Source organism: Dama dama, chromosome 12 (genome assembly GCF_033118175.1).
Source record: "Dama dama isolate Ldn47 chromosome 12, ASM3311817v1, whole genome shotgun sequence".
Classification (NCBI taxonomy): domain Eukaryota; kingdom Metazoa; phylum Chordata; class Mammalia; order Artiodactyla; family Cervidae; genus Dama; species Dama dama.
This window is the reverse complement of record NC_083692.1, coordinates 22,322,263-22,342,830: the sequence shown is the minus strand read 5'-3', so window position 1 is coordinate 22,342,830 and position 20,568 is coordinate 22,322,263. Positions and strand designations below refer to the sequence as shown.

Genomic DNA, 20,568 nt, shown 5'->3' with positions numbered 1-20,568 from the left:
AGCACGTCCAAGTGCCCACTCCGGCCCCAGCCCCTCCTCCCCTCCTGTCCCCTCTCCCCCTGCTGCCCCTCCCAGCACAATGATATCCCAACCCCAACTTCAGACCACTGAGCACACATACTCCCAGGAAGCCACACCTTTCATCCTCCCCATCCTTGCCCACACTGTTCCTTCTGCCCAGACTGTGCTCTGCCCTCTTCTCCGCCTGGAAATTGCTCTCATCCTTCTAAGACTCGGCCCAAGTATCACTTTAGTCAAGCCTCCCTGACTGTTCTAGGGGAGGGATTTGCTCTGAGCTCTGGGTCCCACACACTTAGTGCATCTGTGAATGCGCTTGACACATGAGATTGTGTTTTCCAAATGGTGGGCATCAGTAGACTGTGTCTTAAGGCCCCTCCAAGTCCAGTACCTCGAGTGAGCCTGACATGTCATGGGGGATCCGTGATGGTTACAAAATTCAAGACTTGTAGACTGCAAGGTTTCTATTCTCCCTTGACTGATGGGGCTTTGTTAGTGGCGTCTTTGATTTGTTTATCTTTCCCTGTCCCACATCACAGGAGGTGGTTCTTACGGGTAGTTTCAACTCCAGAATTTCTGAGTAGTACAAGATCCCAGTCTGATAAGTGGGGAGAATGTATAAGTCTGCTCTTGGGCTGGTTCCTGTTGGGTGTTTTTCACATGAGCCCAACACACTCCCCTCACTTGTCCCTGGAGGAACAAGCACCCAGAACCTCGTGGCGCCCTGGAAGCCATGTAGGGCTGTTCCCTGACTCCCTCGATGGAGGAGTAGCCTTGCCTCAGTGGGAGGAGGAAGATCCTAGTTGACCTCAAGGGATGAATGAAGACATTTCAAGTGTCCCTTAGCGGATTAAGTAAGGAGGGCCTCACTGGCCAGAATTGAAAGGCAGGTGAAGACAGAGAACCTGACTTAGGCTGCTTCACTCCCTTTCCTCCCTCATGCCAGGAGCTCTCCATAGAGAAGAAGAAAACCCTGGAGATGCTGGAGGAGAATGAGAACCAGCTGCAGACGCTGGCCAATCAGAGCGAGCAGCCGCCTCCCAGCGGGGGTCTCCATAGCAACCTGAGGCAGATAGAGGAGAAGATGCAGCAGCTCTTGGAGGAGAAGCTCTTGGCGGAGAAGCGGTGAGGGAGCCTTGAAGCCCTGAGCCCACAGGGGTAGCTCTTGTCCTTGAAGGACACCTTCAGGTGTCCTTGAACTGGACACCTGGGCCCTTGGGTTCCGGTTGGCTGTGATCTGATGGATCACTCACTTCCTTTTGCCTAGGTCTCAGGTTCCCCACCAGGCAAGTGGGAAGCAATCCTTCACTCTCCTAAGCTAACTTGAAATGGTATGAGTCATTAGGACCGTCTAACAGACAGGCTGGACAGGTCTTCCCAGATGCTTTTTACTGATGAGGAGTCTGAGGCTTGGAGGACCTTCCTGAGCTCACAGAACTAGCAAGACCTGGACCCAGGACTCCCTGCACTGACCACATCACTCCTGTTACCATCGGGGTGGGGGGACAGGACCCAGCCCAGCTCTGGGGCTCACCAATCAGGGTCTCTGGGTTTCTCTAGCCAGCTCCCTGCTCAGGGGCCGCTCTCTCACCGGATGCCCCCTTGGCGAGTGGGGCCCTGAGTGAGCGCCTCTCCCTGGGGGGGCAGGATGAAGGAGAACGAGGAGCGCTCCAGGGCCCTGGAGGAGGAGCGGGAGTTCTACTCCAGCCAGTCCCAGGCGCTGCAAAACTCGCTGCAGGAGCTGACGGTGGAGAAGCAGCAGGCTGAGCGCGAGCTCAAGGTGCTGGGTCACTGGGAGCATTTGGTGCTTGGGGTGGGACCCCACTCCCTCACCTGGAGGCTTACTTCCCTCATGTCCCTGCCCTCAGCAGGCAACTTCCTGAATTACCCCTGCCAATCTGACCAGCCAGGCGTGGGCAGTGCAGCCGCCCTGAGGCGAAGCCTGCTGCATAGTGTGTGGCGTCATTATAGACACCAGCCCAGTGCAGAGGCCGAGTCCGGGCCATCAGGTGGAGGGCATAAGACACCAAGCAGAATGCGGTCACTTCCATCCAAGTCCGGAGGCAACAAAGCCCACTTGAGCCAGGGCTGATCAGAGAAGGCTTCCCAGGGGCCAGGGGCTGGCAGCTGCACCCCGCCTCCCCCCCAGGACCCACTTCCCTCTCCTCGCCTCTGCCCTCAGGCTGAGGTGAAGGTCCGCATGGACCTGGAGAGGCGTCTGCGGGAGGCAGAAGGGGCCTTGCGAAGCCTGGAACAAGGGCTCAACTCCAAGGTGCGGAACAAGGAGAAGGAGGAGAGGATGCGGGCTGACGTGAGCCACCTGAAGAGTAAGCCCTGCCCTCGGTACCGGCCCAGCCCTAGAGCTCTGCACGGCCGTCTAGGCCCGGCGGAGCTGGGAACGGGGCCGGGGTGCACACTTGGGGCCTGGTGTGCAGCGGGTGACCCACAGGTGTGGATGGAGTTTCTTCCCCAGACACCCTGCCTTCTGGCATCTTCTCGGTGTGTGGCTGCCTTTGGCTCTTGGATCTGGGGTGGGGGTAGGGAAGCCTGTGTTTCTTCCCCCTTCAGCAGGTGACTCTGGTCTCCCAAAGGATAGGGTCAGGGTATTTCCCTCTGGAGCCCACCAGGATCCTGGGAAGGAGAGGGGCGGCCGGGAAGGGAGGGTGCAGTGGAACTGTGGCCGCAGGGTTCTTTGAAGAGTGCATCCGGAACGCGGAGCTGGAGGCCAAGATGCCGGTCATCATGAAGAACTCGGTGTACATCCACAAGGCGGCCACTCGCCGCATCAAGAGCTGCCGCTTCCACCGGCGCCGCTCCAGCACCTCCTGGAACGATGGTGGGTGTGGCAGCCCCCGGGCACCGGTGGGCAGGATGCTCACGGGCTGTCAGCAACAATGGGCAGGAAGAAGGCAGGGTGGGGAGGTGGGGAGGCTGACCCAGCCCTGAGGTCGGACAGTGAGCCCTGAGCCCTTGTGGCCCCAGCCTTGGGCTTCCCCAGGGTCACGGGAGCCCAGGGGTCAGCATGGGGAGGATGGGGAGCAGGGGGGTGGGGCGGGGTGGGGTGGGGGCCGGGGACCGGGCTGTGTCCCAGTGGAGGGAAGGCTGTTCACAGCCGGCCCCGGGGGCCACCATCTCCCCAGTGAAGCCGTCCCAGTCCTTCATGACCTCCCAGCTGGAAGCCAACAACATGGAGGAGCTGAAGGAGGTGGCCAAGCGGCTCAGCAGGGACCAGCGCTTCCGAGAATCCATCTACCACATCATGGCCACCCAGCCTGGAGCCCCCTCTGCGCTTCCCCGGGGGGGAAAGTGATGGGCCCCCCTCCCCTGGCCCCCCAAGGCCTTCCTCACTGGGGGCAGAGGGGTGGCAGGGGGAGGCCTAAGTCCACCCAGTTCCTCTCTGCCAGAGCTCCACCTGGGCGGGGGGCAGCCTCACCCTCAGAGGACAGGGATGCCACCCTGTCACCCTCACCCCAGACCCTACCCTGTGTCCAGGCCAGGCCCGTGCAGGCTCAAGTTGGGTGCCGCCTGGTAAAGTGAAGGAGGGGCCTGATAGTGTGGAGAGACTTTTCTGACTAGGGGAGTGGGGTGGGCAGGGCCCACGGCCCTCTGTCAAGCGCCCTGTACCTCTCTGTGACTCTGCCACCCTCCTTGACCCTGGCTTCCCCAGGGTTTCCCAGCCCTCCTTTGGCTTTTGAAACCCTCTGTCAAGGCCCCTTACGTCAACCACACTGTGGGGGAGAGAAGAAAGGGACCTGGCACACTTCTGGGCTGGTGGCCGGCCACAGTCTCCACACGCACCTGAGGTTGGGCCCTGGCTGTGGGACCACTCACCCACTCCCCTCCTCAGATGAACTCACCCACCTGCAGCCTCAGCACCTTCGAGGAAGACTTGACTCCCCCCTCCCCATCCCCACATCCCTCCAGTATGTTTCCTGAGGGCCCTGGGCAGGAACTGTGGCCAACAGCCATGTTGAAATCTACCCCAGAGGACAGGTAGCAAGTCAGGGAGTGGAGGAAGGCGGCTGGGCTCCTGCAACATCCACTCCCGGTCAGCGGGGTCCCGGAGGTCTCCCTCTCAGCTGACCCTGCTCGGATCACCTTGCCTCCTTCCCCCTGCAGAGGCTTTACCCCATGCAACTGCTGCGGTGAGCCCTGGAAGATGGGGGCTTGGGCCTGTAAGAAGGCTTGCAGCCATTGGTTGGCCCTGTGTCGTGGCAGACACTGCCCTCCAGGGGGCGCTGAGGACTGCGTGTCCCTCATTCATGGACAGACGTCTGCCCGGCATCCTCTCCATCCGGGCCTTCTGTCCCAAACTGCCTGAGTCTGTTAGCCTCTCCCCAAAAGGAGTCCCAGTGGGTCAGGGTGCTCAGGGATGCTGGTGGTACTGTAGGTGCTCATCCTGTGCTGCTCGGAAAGCGGAGCCCAGTCGGAGAGGTGGACAAATGGCTGCAGGGCATAGGCCTGTGGCCTGCTCTGTGGGGAAAGGAACGTTACTGACTCAAAACACGGGCGTGTCTACTGCTAGGCCAGCCAAGGCCAGGAGGGCTGCCCTGCTCTGCGGTCAGGGCTGCCGGAGAAACAAACCTCAACCGTCCCTTCTCCGTGGTAGGCGGGCTTCAACCAGTCTCTTCCAAGCCTAGGTGGGAGCAGGGGTGCAAGAGTTTCAGAGTCAATGCATCTGAAAGGCCCGAGTCTCCATGTGAAAGCTTTCAACACGTAGGAACCTGCATAAACCTGGAACCCATTGATCTATCATGTATGCGAGATGGACTTTGAAATGAGGACGATTTATGAACCGAGATTACTATTTTATTCTTTGTTTTTAAAGAATCAAGTTAATAATGGTTTGCTCTTGGAGAGAGGTTTTTCAAATGCACTTCCCCGCCTGGGCAAACTATTAACCAGAGAGGAAAGTGCTTTTTCATGCATATTCACCAACCTCGAATTTCTTTCCTCCTGACTCACGCTGTACTTTCCATGCCTCAGGCAAGTTTGGGTTATCTTCAAACAACTGATCAATCCACAAGTATTTATTGTTAAAAACTCATTCTGTACCTAGCACTGTAAATAGAGAGTAACATCTCTATGTGAAAATATGTAGGGGTAAAAATTATTTACTGGAAATATATTGATCCAGTTTTTTTTTTTTTTTTTTTTTTTTACAAAAACAAAACCCTAATTCCTTGGTCAATTAAAAGCGTTTCCTGCAGTCACTCACATTGTAGTCATTGCTAGAGATATGTTGCCCCCTGCAGGCTGAATGTGGAATTACGGAAGTGCCTGCTTGTGGTCATTTATACACACGTGTCCCTACTTAGGAGGAAGATTGCACCTCCAGGGAGTGGCTTATTAATAAGTAACAAAAAACTTTGTTCCCGAAGGTCTGTCAGCCGGATTTTCTTTTCTTTTTTTTCTTAATTTTTATTTTTTGTAACACCAAAACCGTTTAGTATTGGGGTATAGCTGATTAACAGGCTTCCCTGGTAGCTACCCACTCCAGTGTTCATGGCCTTCCCTGATGGCTCAGATGTTAAAGAATCTACCTGCAAGGCGGGAGACTTGGGTTCGATCCCTGGGTTAGGAAGATTCCCCTGGAGGACGGCATGGCAACCCACTCCAGTATTCTCGCCTGGAGAATCCCCATGGACAGAAGAACCTGGCGGGCTGCAGTCCTTGGGGTCTCAAAGAGTCGGGCACAGCTGATTAACGATGTTGCGGTGGTTTCAGGTGGACAGCGAAGGACTCAGCCGCACATATACATGTAGCCATTCTCCCTCAAACCCCGCTCCCATCCAGGATAGCAACCAGCTTTTCTTCTGACTTCAGCACAGACAGAAGGGACAGAGCTGACTGTTCCCATGGGAATAGCCTCAGGTAGGCGAAGGGTACCTAGTTTGATAATTTGCTCATTTTGGTGTCCCTTCTGGAAATGGACCCTTTTACCTGCTCTGGTGAGGAGAGGTTTATGGTTTTGTTTTGCATCATGTAAGGGAGGGTGAGAAACGGTGATAACTGGATTCTCCTATTTGATTTATTCCCTCACTGGGGATGGATGAGCTATCATCTTAACCCTTTTTGAAATATAATTTCACTTGTTTGTGTACTTTTGGCTGTGCTGGGTCTTCGTTGCTGTGAGGGCTTTCTGTAGTTGCTGAGAGCGAGGTCTCCTAGTTGCGGTGCACAGGTTTCTCATTTCAGTGGCCTCTCTTGTTGTGGAGCATGGGTTCTAGGGGGCATGGGCTTCCGTAGTCGCAGCATGTGAGCTCAATAGTTGTGATTCTTGGGCTCTAGAGCACAGGCCCAATAGTTATGGCACATGGGCCTGTTCCGTGGTATGTGGGATCTTCCCGAACTAGGGATCAAACCCATGTCTCCTGCATTGGCAAGCAGACTCTTCACCACTGAGCTACCAGGGAAGCCCCAGAGTAGCCCTTTATGTGTTGTTTCCCAGCATATTTATTAATGACTCCTCCTTTTGCTGTTATGGGTTTCCCTGATAGCTCAGTTAGTAAAAAATCCGCCTGCAGTGCCGGAGACCCCAGTTTGATTCCTGGGTTTGAAAGATCCACTGAAGAAGGGATAGGCTACCCACTCCAGTATTCTTGGACTTCCCTTGTGGCTTAGATGGTAAAGAATCCACCTGCAATGTGGGAGACCTAGGTTTGATCCCTGGCTTGGGAAGATCCCCTGGAGAAGGGAAAGGCTACCCGATCCAGTATTCTGGCCTGGAGAATTCCATGGACTGTATAGTCCATGGGATCGCAAACAGTCGGACACAACTGAGCGACTTTCACTTTCACTTTTGCTGTCCCAGTTTGGATGGTAATGCCATGGTCATCCTAGCTTTAGTGCTTCTCTCCAGGAAGATGTTAATAGGTGAGGCAAGAGAGCTGTAAAGCACTCAGGCTCTGACCCAGTCTCTGGGAAGGACCCACCGCCTGAATCACTGACAGCTCCTGGAGCCCCTGTGGTCCAGCCCTGGCCTTTGGGCAGCCCTGATTCACTACAACTTCCTTGCCTGATCATCAGGTGTCACCCAGAGATAAAGCCATGGGACACACAGAATATTGGACTGCATCGAAACTTGGGTGGCAGTTGTAGTAGAATTCACCACAAGAGGATGGAGTTTATTAGGACCTCCTACCCCCAGGATCTGGGGGCTTGGAGTGCTTCCTGAACTTCGCCTAAACTTCTTTCACCCAGCAGGATGGAGAGGGAAGCTCCTTTCTGGGTCAGAGAAGTTGGTAGTGGTGACTGGAAGCCCAGGTCTAGGAAGGGAAGGGGAGATGAGATATGCAGAGTCAGGACAGCCAAACCTGCGGTGTTACACCACACCCATCCACACCTGGACGTTTGAACAACCAGTTTCTCCTAGTTGCTTTGGATGTCTGGGAGTGGACCTGTTTCCAAGTGGCAAGAATGAACAGATACCACTGTCTCTGAAAGGATGTCATTCTTGGGCCCATGCATCCTATCTTGCCCAGCCCAGCATGACCTGGGCAGCCTGTGGGTGCTCAGGTACCATCCACGTGAGCCCACAGTGAATTGTGATGGTGAAACAGAAACTTGCTCAAGCCCAGGGTGTGTCAGATTTGGTCTAATTGGAAGGTAGTTAAGAAAGTCAGAAAGAGAAAAACAAATATTAGATAAGATCACTTATATGTGGAATCTAGAATAATGGTACAGGTGAACGTATTCACAAAGCAGAAATAGAGACACAGACGTAGAGAACAAACTTATGGATACCAAGGGGGAAGGGGCTGGGGGGCTGGGGTGAATTGGGAGACTGGGGTTAACATACACTACTGTGTGTAAAATAGGTAACAAATGAGAATCTACAGTATAGCTCAGGGAACTCTACTCAGTGCCCTGTTGTGACCTAAATGGGAAGGAAATCTAAAAAACAGGGGGTATATATATATATACATATAGTTCCCTTGGAGAAGGGAATGACTGCCTGGAGTAGGCAGTACTCTTGCCTGGAAAATCCCCTGGACAGATGAGCCTGGAGGGCTATAGTCCATGGGGTCACAAAGAATCAGACACAACTGAGAGACTAACACTTCCTTTCATAGCTGATTCACTTTGCTGTGCAGCAGAAGCTAACACAACATTGTAAAGCAACTGTACTCCAGTAAAAAAATAAAAAAAAGAAAGAAAAAATACCACTAAACAAAGGAGCTCTCAGCAGTCCCTGGAGACCCTTGTGCTTCTGTGTTAAACCAGGACAAAAGTTCTCAGACCCCTGGCATGCAGCAAAGGCTCTCCAAGCTCAGAAATCTTATGGCTTTAACTTTGGGGGGAAAGATGCTGAATTCTCTCACCCCACCCCCAGGAACAGAGGTGAAGTGTGTCCTTTGCAAGGCTTTGGAAGAGGATGTAGTGGTATCCTCTTGTTCTTGCCACTTGGAAACAGTTCCACTCCCACACATCCAAAGCAACTAGGAGAAACTGGTTGTTCAAACATCCACGTGGGTGTGGATGGGTGTGGTGTAACACCACAGGTTTGGCTGTCCTGACTCTCTGCATATCTCATCTCCCTTTCCCTTCCCTAGACCTGGGCTTCCAGTCATTGCTACCAACTTCTCTGACCCAGAAAAGAGCCTCCCTCTCCATCCTGCTGGGTGAAAGAAGTTTAGGCGAAGTTCAGGAAGCACTCCAAGCCCCCAGATCCTGGGGGTAGGGGGTCCTAATAAACTCCATCCCTTTGTGGTGAATTCTACTAAAACTGCCACCCAAATTTCAATACAGTCCAGCATTCTATGTGTCCCATGGCTTATCTCTGGGTGACACTTGATGATCAGGCAGGGAAGTTGCAGTGAATCAGGGCTTCCCAAAGGCCAGGGCTGGACCACAGGGGCTCCAGGAGCTGTCCGGCAGTTGCAGAGCCAGCTCCGTGCATTTGGGGCTCACACTCTCTGCCTTGCTTGCCTTGGAGGATCTGAAACCTGCCTCTGGACCGAGAGTCCTGCTATGAACAGACAACCTGCTCTGTTAGCCTGGCAAAAATTAGGACCTATGAGCCTTGGTTTGACACAAAGAGGACCTTTCCTCTTGCAGAGCACAGCCCTCATCACAAGCACTAGGGGAGGAACTTATCCCGCACTCTGCCTGCTGCTATCCAGGAGGTGGGAGCAGAGTAGGGGTGGGAGTGGGGGTTGTTGTCTCACTGCTTACTGGCTCTGGAGCTTTTGATGTCACTATTTGAAATGTTTTTTGTATTTATGTATCTTTATTAGATAGGAGATACAACTCAAATCTCTTGAGGCTGCTCAGAGCCCTTGGAGTTGTTTTCTTTGTTAAAAGTAGGTATTAAAAAACAACAAAACTAAGATCATGGCTTCCAGTTCCATCACTTCATAGCAAATTGAAGGAGAAAAAGTGGAAGCAGTGACAGACTTTATTTTCTTGGACTCCAAAATCATTGCAGAGGGTGACTGCAGCCATGAAATTAAAAGATGCATGCTCCTTGGAAGAAAAGCTATGACCAACCTAGACAGCATATGGAAAAACAGAGACATTACTTTGCCAACAGTGGTCCATATGATCAAAGCTGTGGTTTTTCCAGAAGTCATGTACAGATGTACATACATCCATGTACAGATGGACCATAAAGAAAACTGAGCACCAAAGAACTGATACTTTTGAATTGTGGTGCTGGAGATGATGCTTGAAACTCTTGGACTGTAAGGAGATCAAACTAGTCAATCCTAAAGGAAATCAGTCCCGAATATTGATTGGAAGGACTGATGCTAAAGCTGAAGCTCCAATATTTTGGCCACCTGATGCAAAGAACTGACTTGTTGGAAAAGACCCTGATGCTGGGAAAGATTGAAGGCATCAGGGGAAGGGGGTGGCAGAGGATGAGACAGTTAGATAACATCACCTACTCAACGGACATGAATTTGAGCAAACTCTGGGAGATAGTGGAGTACGGAAGAGCCTGGCATGCTGCAGTCCATGGGGCTGCAAAGAGTCGGACATGACTTAGTGACTGACACAACAATGTTAAAAAACATTTATTTGGCCTAGGCCAGGTCTCAGTTGTGGCATGCAGGACATCTTCGGTCTTGGTTGCGGTGTGTAGGATCTTTAGTTGCAGCATGTGAACTCTTAGTTGAGGCATGTGGCATCTAGTTCCCTGACCAGGGATCAAACCCAGGCCCCCTGCACTGGGAGCTCGGATTCTTACCCACTGGACCACCAGATAGTCCCTCTCTTGCTGTTTGAAATTCTATGATCTGAGAACTTGCAGCCTTGACATCAACAGAGATGTGGCTGCCACCGAAGTCCTGACCGAGAAGATGCAGTTCTCAGGGAGGACATTTCAGCTCAGGTTGAACTTGGAACCACGCTGGTATCAGAAGGGATGAGAAGAGGAAAGATAACTGATTTATCACCCCAAAGAGAAGGTCGCCACAACCAACTGCAGTCACTTGGAAGGCTATCCTGGGAAGGGAGAGACGTCAGTTCTCGTGTTCCCCCTGGTGTCTGACACCATCTGTCAGCACCACTTCTTCCCATCTTCATTCAACAAATATTTATTGTGATTCTAGTGCATAAAGTCAAGCCCCTACCGTGTGCTTATTATCCCTATTACTTGCTGTTTTTGTATTGTGGTAAAATATACATAACATAGAAGTTACCATTTTACCCATTTTTAAGTGTATAGTTCAATAGCATGTAGTGTATTGTTCAACAGTGTATCTTCACATTGTTGTACAACATGTCTTCAGAACTCTTCATCTTGCAGAACTGAAACTCCACACCCCTCCTTTTTTTGGGGGGGAGGCCTCGAGACATGCAGGATCTTAATTCCCCGACCAGGGCTTAAAACCATGCCCCCAGCCATGGAAGTGTGGTGTCTTAATCACTGGACACCAGGGAAGTCCTCTATACCCACTAAACAACTCTCCATTTCCCCTCCCCACCAGTTTCTGGCAACCACCATTCTATCAACACTTTCTGTCTCTATGAATTTGATGACTTTAGTTACCTAGTATAACTTGAATCATACAATGTTTGTCTTTTTTGTGATGGCTTATTTCACTTAGTATCATGTCCTCAAGATCCATCCATGTTGTAGCGTGTGTAGGAATTTTCTTCCTCCTTATGGACTTCCCTGATATCTCAGTTGGTTAAGAATCTGCCTGCAATGCAGGAGACCCTGGTTCAATTCTTGGATCGGGAAAATCCACTGGAGAAGGGATAGGCTACCCACTTCAGTATTCTTGGGCTTCCCTTGTGACTCAGCTGGTAAACAATCCTCCTGCAATGAGGGAGACCCGAGTTCGACCCTTGGGCTGGGAAGATCCCCTGGAGAAGGGAACGGCTACCCACTCCAGTATTCTGGCCTGGAGAATTCCGTGGACTGTACAGTCCTTGGAGTTGCTAAGGCTCGAACATGACTGAGTGACTTTCACTTTCACTTAAGGTTGAATAATATCTTATCCTACTTTTAAAAAGAAAAACAAAACGGAGAGATATCTTATTTTTCCTGATAAATTGCTGGCCGGTGGTAAAGGCCCTGCCTGTCTTAAAGGATGAGAGTCATATCTAAGATGAAGTTGTACGCCTATGGTTTCCTTCTCCAGGTTTCTCCTCAGGGTGGCCTTGTGTTGAGGGATGCCTTGGTGTTCACTTCCTCCGTATCCCCAGCAGGTGGCAGCATGCTCTGAGCTGGGCTGCAAATTCCAGTGGGAAAGTGAACCGAGGCTCTCTGAGAAGAGGGAGGGCTTTGTGATACTACTGAGGTTCTGCATTATTGCTGTGAGTCTGCCAGCGGTTCTCCCCTTTAAGATATGAAACAAAGGTCTCTGCTTCAGCCATCATCTTTCGTCTCTGTTTTGTACCATCCACCTTCGCACTGATTTCTTTTTTGTTCTCACAAAATCCCTCTCCTTGATTTACAGAACAATGAACCTCAAGGTCACACAGCTTCTTTTTTTTTTTTAAGATTTGGAAAAAAAAAAAAGGTTTGTTCATTTATTTATTTAGTTTTGGCTGCGCTGGGTCTTTGTTGCTGTGCGTGGGTTTTCTCTAGTTGTGGTGAGCAGGGGCTACTTTATAGTTCTGTTTCAAGGGCTTCTCATTGCGGTGGCTTCGTTTGTTGCAGAGCGTAGGCTCTAGGAGCATGGGCTTCAGTAGCTGAGGCTCTTGGGCTTAGTTGCCTCAAAGCATGTGGGATCTTCCGGGAGCAGGGATTGAACCCGTGTCCCCTGAATTGGCAGGCAGATACTTAACCACTGGACGACCAGGGGAATCCCACAAAGCTTCTAAGTGGAGTTTCAGGTACTGGAGTTCATGGCTAATATCCTTTCTAGCATATGTAAATGTTAGCATGTAAAATATTGTATAAATATGTAAATTGTTACATGTAAATTATTTTTAGTGAGTTTCCTCCCTCCTTTCTTTCCTTCAACAAGTATACGGAGCTCTTCTATGTTCCGTTTGCATTCCATTTGAATGCAGAGTTCTAAAGAATAGCAAGGAGAGATAAAGCCTTCCTCAGTGATCAATGCAAAGAAATAGAGGAAAACAATAGACTGGGAAAGACTAGAAATCTCTTCAAGAAAATTAGAGATACCAAGGGAACATTTCATGCAAAGATAGGCACAATAAAGGACAGAAATGGTATGGACCTAACAGAAGCAGAAGATATTAAGAAGAGGTGGCAAGAATACACAGAACTATTAAAAAAGATCTTCATGACCTAGATATTTATGATGGTGTGATCATTCACCTAGAGCCAGACATCCTGAAATATAAAGTCAAGTGGGCCTTAGGAAGCATCACTACGAATAAAGCTAGTGGAGATGATGGAATTCCAGTTGAGCTATTGTATTTCAAATCCTAAAAGATGATGCTGTGAAAGAGCTTCACTCAATATGCCAGCAAATTTGGAAAAGGCCACAAGACTGGAAAATGTCAGTTTTCATTGCAATCCCTAAGAAAGGCAATGCCAAAGAATGCTTAAACTACCACACAATTGCACTCATCTCACATGCTAGCAAAGTAATGCTCAAAATTCTCCAAGCCAGGCTTCAATAGTACGTGAAGCGTGAACTTCCAGATGTTCAAGCTGGATTTAGAAAAGGCAGAGGAACCAGAGATCAAATTGCCAACATCCGTTGGATCATCGAAAAAGCAAGAGAGTTCCAGAAAAACATCTAGTGACCTGCCTGCTGAGAAACCTGTATGCAGGTCAAGAAGCAACAGTTAGAACTGGACATGGAAAAACATACTTGTTCCAAGTCGGGAAAGGAATATATCAAGGCTGTACATTGTCACCCTGCTTATTTAACTTATATGCAGAGTACATCATGAGAAACGCTGGGCTGGAGGAAGCACAAGCTGGAATCAAGATTGCCAGGTGAAATATCAATAACCTCAGATATGCAGATGACACCACCCTTATGGCATAGAGTGAAGAAGAACTAAAGAGCCTCTTGATGAAAGTGAAAGACGGGAGTGAAAAAGGTGGCTTAAAACTCAACATTCAGAAAACTAAGATCATGGCATCTGGTCCCATCACTTCATGGCAAATAGATGGGGAAACAGTGGAAACAGTGAACAGACTTTATTTTCCTGGGCTCCAAAATCACTGCAGAGGGTGACTGCAGCCATGAAAATAAAAGACGCTTACTCCTTGGAAGGAAAGTTATGACCAACCTAGACAGCCTATTAAAAAGCAGAGACATTACTTTGCCAGCAAAGGTCCATCCAGTCAAGGCTATGGTTTTTCCAGTAGTCATGTATGGATGTTGGAGAAGGCAATGGCATCCCACTCCAGTACTCTTGCCTGGAAAATCCCATGGATGGAAGAGCCTGGTAGGCTGCCGTCCATGGGGTCTCGAAGAGTGTGACACGACTGAGTGACTTCACTTTCACTTTTCACTTTCATGCATTGGAGAAGGAAATGGCAACCCACTCCAGTGTTCTCGCATGGAGAATCCCAGGGACAGTGAGCCTGGTAAACTGCTGTCTATGGGGTCACACAGAGTCGGACACCACTGAAGTGACTTAGCAGCAGCAGCAGCATGTATGGATGTAAGAGTTGGACCATAAAGAAAGCTGAGCACTGAAGAATTGATACTTTTGAACTGTGGTGTTGGAGAAGACTCTTGAGCATCCCTTGGACTGCAAGGAGATCCAACCAGTCCATCCTAAAGGAGATCAGTCCTGGGTGTTCATTGGAAGGACTGATGTTGAAGCTGAGACTCCAATATTTTGGCCACCTGATGCGAAGAGCTGACTCATTTGAAAAGACCCTGATGCTGGGAAAGGTTGAGGGCAGGATGAGAAGGGGATGACAGAGGATGAGATGGTTAGATGGCATCACCGATTCAATGGACATGAGTTTGCGTAAGCTCCAGGAGTTGGTGATGGACAGGGAAGCCTGGTGTGCTGCAGTCCATGGGGTCGAAAACAGTTGGACACGACTGAGCGACTGAACTGAACTTCTATGTTCAGGGCCCCAAGAGTCTCCACGAAGATATTTGCTATCATAGGTTCTTGAGGGATTGACTCAGCTGCTTGGTAACTGATAGTCTCCCTAGAGTCCTTCCTTTCTCAAAATCTGGCTTGTCCAGGGGCAGGGGCTTGTAGCAGGCCCTGAAGGTCAGAACTTTTCATCCTGAGGGCTTGGCAAAGCAACCATGCCTTTTCTTGCTGCCTCCAACCATTTCCAGTCTGGCAGTCTCCTGACCTTCACCTTCCTTTACCCTCCCCTCCCCTCCCCTCCCCCAGTCCAGTGTCCTCTGCAACAGAAGTATCCTCTCAGGGAGGAGGCAGCCAATGGGAAGGTCCTGGGCTGAATCTAGAGGCCTGGGTGTTCCTGTAAAGCCAAGCGACCTCCCCTTGATTAAATGAGGGTGTGGAATTTGTTGTTGTTTTTCAGTTGCTCAGTTATGTTTGACTCTTTGTGACATCATGGACTGCAGCCCACCAGGCTTCCCTGTCTTTCACAACTTCCCAGAGTTTGCTCAAACTCATGTCCTTGGGCGGATGATGCCATCTAACCATCTCATCCTCTGTCATCCCCTTCTCCTCCTGCCTTCAATCTTTCTCAGCATCAGGGTCTTTTCCAGTGAGTCAGCTCTTCGCATCAGGTGGCCAAAGCATTGAAACTTCAGCTTCAGCATCAGTCCTTCCAGTGAATATTCAGGGCGATTTCCTTTAGGATTGACTGATTTGATCTCAGTTGTAGACCTATGCAAATTAAGACACAGACAGGGAGGGGATTTCTTCAGATGAGGCAAGTAGAGGTGGATGGGTGGTGACTGCGAAGAATTCGCGTGGAAAGAGGGAGGGCCCATCGGGACACTCCTGGTTGCTGTGACAGAACACATTGGCTTCAGAGGCTGGGAGGACTCTGAGTCAGAGTGTGAGTCACAGGATACCCAGGGCTTAGGGCCAGAACTGGGGGCTCCTGTCACTGGGATGTTAGCTCTCTTCTCTGCTTATGTATTTGCTTCTATTGGTATATTGACCTCACTCTCTCACTGCAAACATCTGGGAGAGGGCCTGGCCATTCCCAGCCCTAGCTTGGCACCCTAGAGGAAGGAGGGTTCCTTTCTTGACGTTCCCTGTATTCATCCCAAGGAATGAATTGGTCCCACAGCTTAGGTCATACGTCCACCACTTGGTTGAATCCCTGCTGTGGGTGGGGAGAATTGATCTGTAATTGGTCAGGCAATGCACCAGCACAGAGGCGAGTGGAAACAATACTGTGCAGAGGATAGCAGCAGAGGAGTGTGTGTGGAGTGGCTTGTGGGTCTGTGTGTGTGTGTGGCAGGGGGAGGGTGTGGGTATGTGTGTGAACTACAGCCATCTGGGACTGTTGCATCATGGGACAAGCATTGTTGACGAGTTGATGAGCAGCGGTAACAGCAGGACCATGTCTCTCTGGGCTCTTGAAGCCCAGGGTCAGCAACGGTTGCCATGGCAACAGTCTGATGGGAATGTCTTAAGGAAAAGACTAAGGCTAGAATGTTTTGAATGGTATTTGCCTATAGATGAGCCCCTCTCTTGCTAAAAGCCAAAGAAAACCGATCCCAGCTATTTGGGTTGTCTCACTCTGAGTGGGGGAGGGTGGGATGGGATTTGGCTTTCCCTCCCTGAGGTTGCAGGGGATGGATGGCCCTAGTTCTGCCTGTTACAGGCTAACAAAGATGTGTGTTCTGCACTCTGAGAGTTCACAAGATGCAAATATGCTGCGATGAGGTGCCTGGGGCTGGTGAAATATCTTCCCATGTGGACTCCCTGCTTCCAGCCTTCCTCCTCCAGCTACTGCCCACGTGGTCTTTCTAGCAAGTAAATCCCATGAGACTGCTTCTCTGCTTAAGTCCTGTGGTGGCCCCTGATTGTTGATAGAATAAAGCTCAAGTACCTGAACTTGACATTCCTTGTCCTCCTGATCTTGCCTTCTCTGGACTCTCTGCTTCACTGTCCCTCTCCTCCACTCACACTCCTTGCAAATCTGTATTCCTGGATGGCTGCATGCCTCAGTACCTTTGCATTTGCTATGTGCTTGGACTATCTTCCTGCTTCTACAGGAGAACATTAGCACCTTCTTTAAAAAAGGCGGGTAACGGCTCCTCCCATCTGCATGACTCTCAGACTAGGAGAGCACCAGCCAAGAGGTCGAACTTGAGCCTCTTGAGCCACACTTGTCCCTCTGGGTGCACGAGGCCGTGGCCAGGCCTGCCCAACCCATCTGGCAACCCCTGGCCAGGTTGGACAGCTTCCCCTTTAGAGACAAGCAGACCCAAGATAAATTTAAAACCTCTCTCCTTAGGTTCTTTTGCACCTTCAAAAAAGTGCCTCATCCCTTCACCTGACAAACACTTGGTGAATATCCCTTATGTACTAGACACTGTTCTAGACACTTGGATACACTGGTAAACAAAACAGACAAAAACCCCTGCCCTCAAGGAGCTTGTGTTCTAGCAGGGGACACAGAGAGTAAACAATAAATATAAGAAAAAAGATAAATTAAATCATTTATTAAAAGGCACTGAAGGCTATGGTGAATAGGACAAGTTGAGCAAGATAAGGGAGTCAGGGCGTCCCAGGAAGGGAGAGTGGGCAGGTTGCAATAGTAATAAAGGAACAGGATCAGTCTGCTAAGGCTGCCATAACAAAATGCCCCAGACCTGGCGGCTTCAACCACAGAGATCTATTTCCCACTGCCCTGGAGCCTGGGAAGTCCAAGGTGAAGGTGCAGTCCAGGTAGGTTTCACTCTGCAGTCCCTTCTCTCTCCTCGTTGGTGACTGCCATCTCCCTGTGTGTTCACATGACCTCTTCTTTAGAGAGCTCCAGGATCTCTTCCTATGTTTATTTTTGACAATGTTGTTCATGTTTAATTTTTACTTTTTCTATTTATTTTCTGCCGTGGGGCATGTGGGTTCTTAGTTCCCTGAAGGGAGATTGAACCCACGTCCCTTGCATCAGAAGCATGGAGTCTTAACCACTGGACCAACAGGCAAGTCCCTCTTCCTCTTTTTAAAAGGATACCAACTCTATTGGCGTAAGGTCCCACCCTCATCATATCACTTAATCTTTATTACCTCCTTATAAGCTACTGAAGCTGAAGCTCCAATACTTTGGCCACCTGATGCAGAGCCAACTCATTGGAAAAGGCCCTGAGGCTAGGAAAGATTGAAAGCAAAAGAAGAGGGCAGCAGAGGATGAGATGGTTGGGTGGCATCACCGACTCAGTGGACATGAATTTGAGCAAACTCCAGGAGATAGTGAAGGACAGGGAAGCCTGGTGTGCTGCAGACCATGGGGTCAAAAAGAGCTGGACATAACTTAGCACTCAACAACAACAAAGCTTCATTTCCAAATACTGTCACACTGAGTATTCAGGCTTCAACATATGAACTTGGAGGGAGGGTGGGGAAAACGATTCAGTCCAAAATGAGCCTTGCTGAGAAGGCAAAATTTGAGGATGGGATTGTAGGAGGTGAGGAAATTGGAATATCTGGGGGGAGGGCATTCCAGGCAATAGAATGGCTGCAGCAAAGAGCCTGGAGTGGGAATAGGGCCACAGGTTAGAAGAACTGAAAGGAGGCCAGGGTGGCTGGGATGGGGTGAGCAGGGCACAGTACTAGGAGATGAGGTTAGAGGGGTGATGGGACCAGATCATGCAAGGCCTTGTGGGCCATGTGAGGCTTTTCCTAGGCAAGAGATGGAAGCTGATACTGAGAAGGCCCTGTGAAGCTCCTGAACACAAAAACTTTCTGTAGCCCCCATTTCTTTAATTACAGGAAATAGCCTCCATTCAGCCTCCATGGCCTTTCCTGAGTTCCAATAGGCAGATTCAAGAAGTTGTTAATTGGTAAAGGGAGGAGATGACAGAGCAGGGAGAAACAAACTTGTCAAGAGGAGCCTTGGGGCAAGGTTCTGGTTCACCATTAATGGATACACACTCAATAACTTTGAGCTATTTTGCAGAAGCTGAAAGCCCCTCCAGGTGGGAGAAGTAAATGATTAATGATGGTACACCGCCCACAAGCTTGTAGACCCCAGACCAACTGGACCTGGAGGTGATGATGCTGACTGCCACTTAACTCACCACCAACCCATCAGAAAACATGTCCGCAAGCTGATCACACCCTCTTTGAACAATTACTATAAAACTTCTCATTACCTTTTCCAAGTTGGGAAACACGGTTTTAAGTGCACTAGCCCCACTGTAGCCCCCTTTGCCTGACAAAGCAAGAAAGCTATCCTTTTCGGCTTCATCCAAACTGTCTCTGGGATTTGATTTGGCTCTGGTGTACAGAGAAGCTGAGTTTTCGTCATGAGAACCACCTGAGATGTTGAGCTGAAGGACAGCAAGATCAGACTTTAAGTGACCACCTGGTACTATATTGGGATTAGGCCATGTCGTAACAAGAACACCTGTTAGGAAGCACTTATAGAAGTCCAGATAAGGAACGACAGTAGCTTGGACCAGGGTGATGAGAAGAGAGGCAGTGAGAAGTGGTCAGATTCTGTACTTATTTGGGAAGGAAAATCCACAGGATTCCCTAACAAATTGGATGTGGAGCGGGAGAGGAAAAGACATCAAGATGACTCCCAGGTCTTGGCTTGGGCGGTGGGAAGAATGCAGGCACCATTAGTTAAGATGGGGAAGGCTGCAGATAGAGGAGGTTTAGGGGAAAGGATTAGGTGTTTCGGTGTTGGATACATTGAGTGTGAGGTGTCAGGTATCTGAGTGGATGTATCAGGAAGGCAATTGGATCTATAAGACTGGTATTGAGAGAGAGTCTGAGATGTAGACATAAATTCAGGCGTTATCCCATCCTGATGGTGTTTAAAACCATGAAACTAGGTGAGATCATCAAGAAGTGAGTGACGATCAGAACAAAGCTCAGACCCTGGAGCACCCCAACAAGAGGAGGAGCCTGCCAGAAAGAGTAAGAGCATATCCTCTTAGTGATACGCTCAGAACCAGCATTCCAGGGGAGGACAGAGGAGAGACAGAAAACCCGAGACCACTTCCCGTAGGTTCCCTAGGACAGGTTTCTGATACCACCATGGTTAACCTCCTTACAAGGTCCCACCCCAGCTTATTCACTTAGGTTGTTATGCCATGGCCAAGAGTTTTTCAGTGCTTCCAAACCTCTGACCTTTAAAATGAAAAGTATGAAAATCTGAGATGAGAGCTCAAAGTTGCATTCTGATCATCTGGTTTCCTGTCTCCAGGAGCAGAGGTCCCCCTCCCACCGTGCCCCGTTTTGTTCCACTCCAGGAGGGGCGTTGCCTGCTGCTCCCCCTCCCCGTGAGTCTCCTTGGCAGCCTCCCACAGCCTCATTCCCCGGCTTCCCTCCAGGTGACTTTTCTCACCTGCTCAGGCCAGAGGAGTGGCAGTCAGCCTTCCCAGCTGAGGGCAGTGCACACTGGCCCAGGAGTGTGGCTCCACCCAGATCCCCAGGAAAATAGCCCTCGGGAAAACAGTCTCACTCTTCCCCATGACTCAGCGCTGGGGATACTCACGACTCATTTTTCTCACTCGCAGCAGAGACAAAGCCTTGGAGGTGTCACAAGATAATTAATAGTGAGAAAACTCCCAGAGATGCCCCACTTGTCCTCCCAGCACCTCGGGAAAGAGACCATTACGTCCTCTGCAGCTGATTAGTCACTCAGTTGTGTCCGACTCTTTGTGACCTCAAGGACTGTAGCCCACTAGGCTCCTCTGTCCATGGAAGGAAACTGGAAAAAAGTTGCTCTCTGCATTGACTGTAAAGGTGGAACCCAGGAGAGGCTGGAATGAGTCACCTTTTTGAAGGCTGGAAATGAACCAAAGGAGAGGGACTTTTATTTATCTTGGGTCGTCCTCCACAACCCTTCCCTCTCCCTTTGCAGCACCGTGTGGTCTAGCCAGGGGTACGGGACACCCTCCTCCAGTTTCCCTCAGCTCCCTGCAGAGGGTCCTTATCTTTCCTTCTACAGCTGAATGGATCTTTCTGCATTCAGTGAGATGCCATGTCTCACCTTCAGATCCACTCTCAGAATTCAAACATAGGAAAAAAAAATCA

At 50.0% G+C, this 20,568-nt stretch overlaps 1 protein-coding gene across 1 annotated transcript in view; it reads left to right on the top strand.

Annotated features, from left to right (window-relative positions):
• Positions 1-5,116, top strand: part of PLEKHD1 (pleckstrin homology and coiled-coil domain containing D1) — a 32,016-nt gene extending 26,900 nt beyond the window's left edge. The window contains exons 9-13 of the mRNA XM_061158354.1: positions 965-1,143; positions 1,666-1,798; positions 2,201-2,345; positions 2,705-2,854; positions 3,159-5,116. Coding sequence (XP_061014337.1) covers positions 965-1,143; positions 1,666-1,798; positions 2,201-2,345; positions 2,705-2,854; positions 3,159-3,328 — 777 coding nt within the window. The 3' untranslated portion in view covers positions 3,329-5,116. The remainder of the gene's footprint in view (positions 1-964; positions 1,144-1,665; positions 1,799-2,200; positions 2,346-2,704; positions 2,855-3,158) is intronic.
• The last annotated feature ends 15,452 nt before the right edge of the window (positions 5,117-20,568 follow it).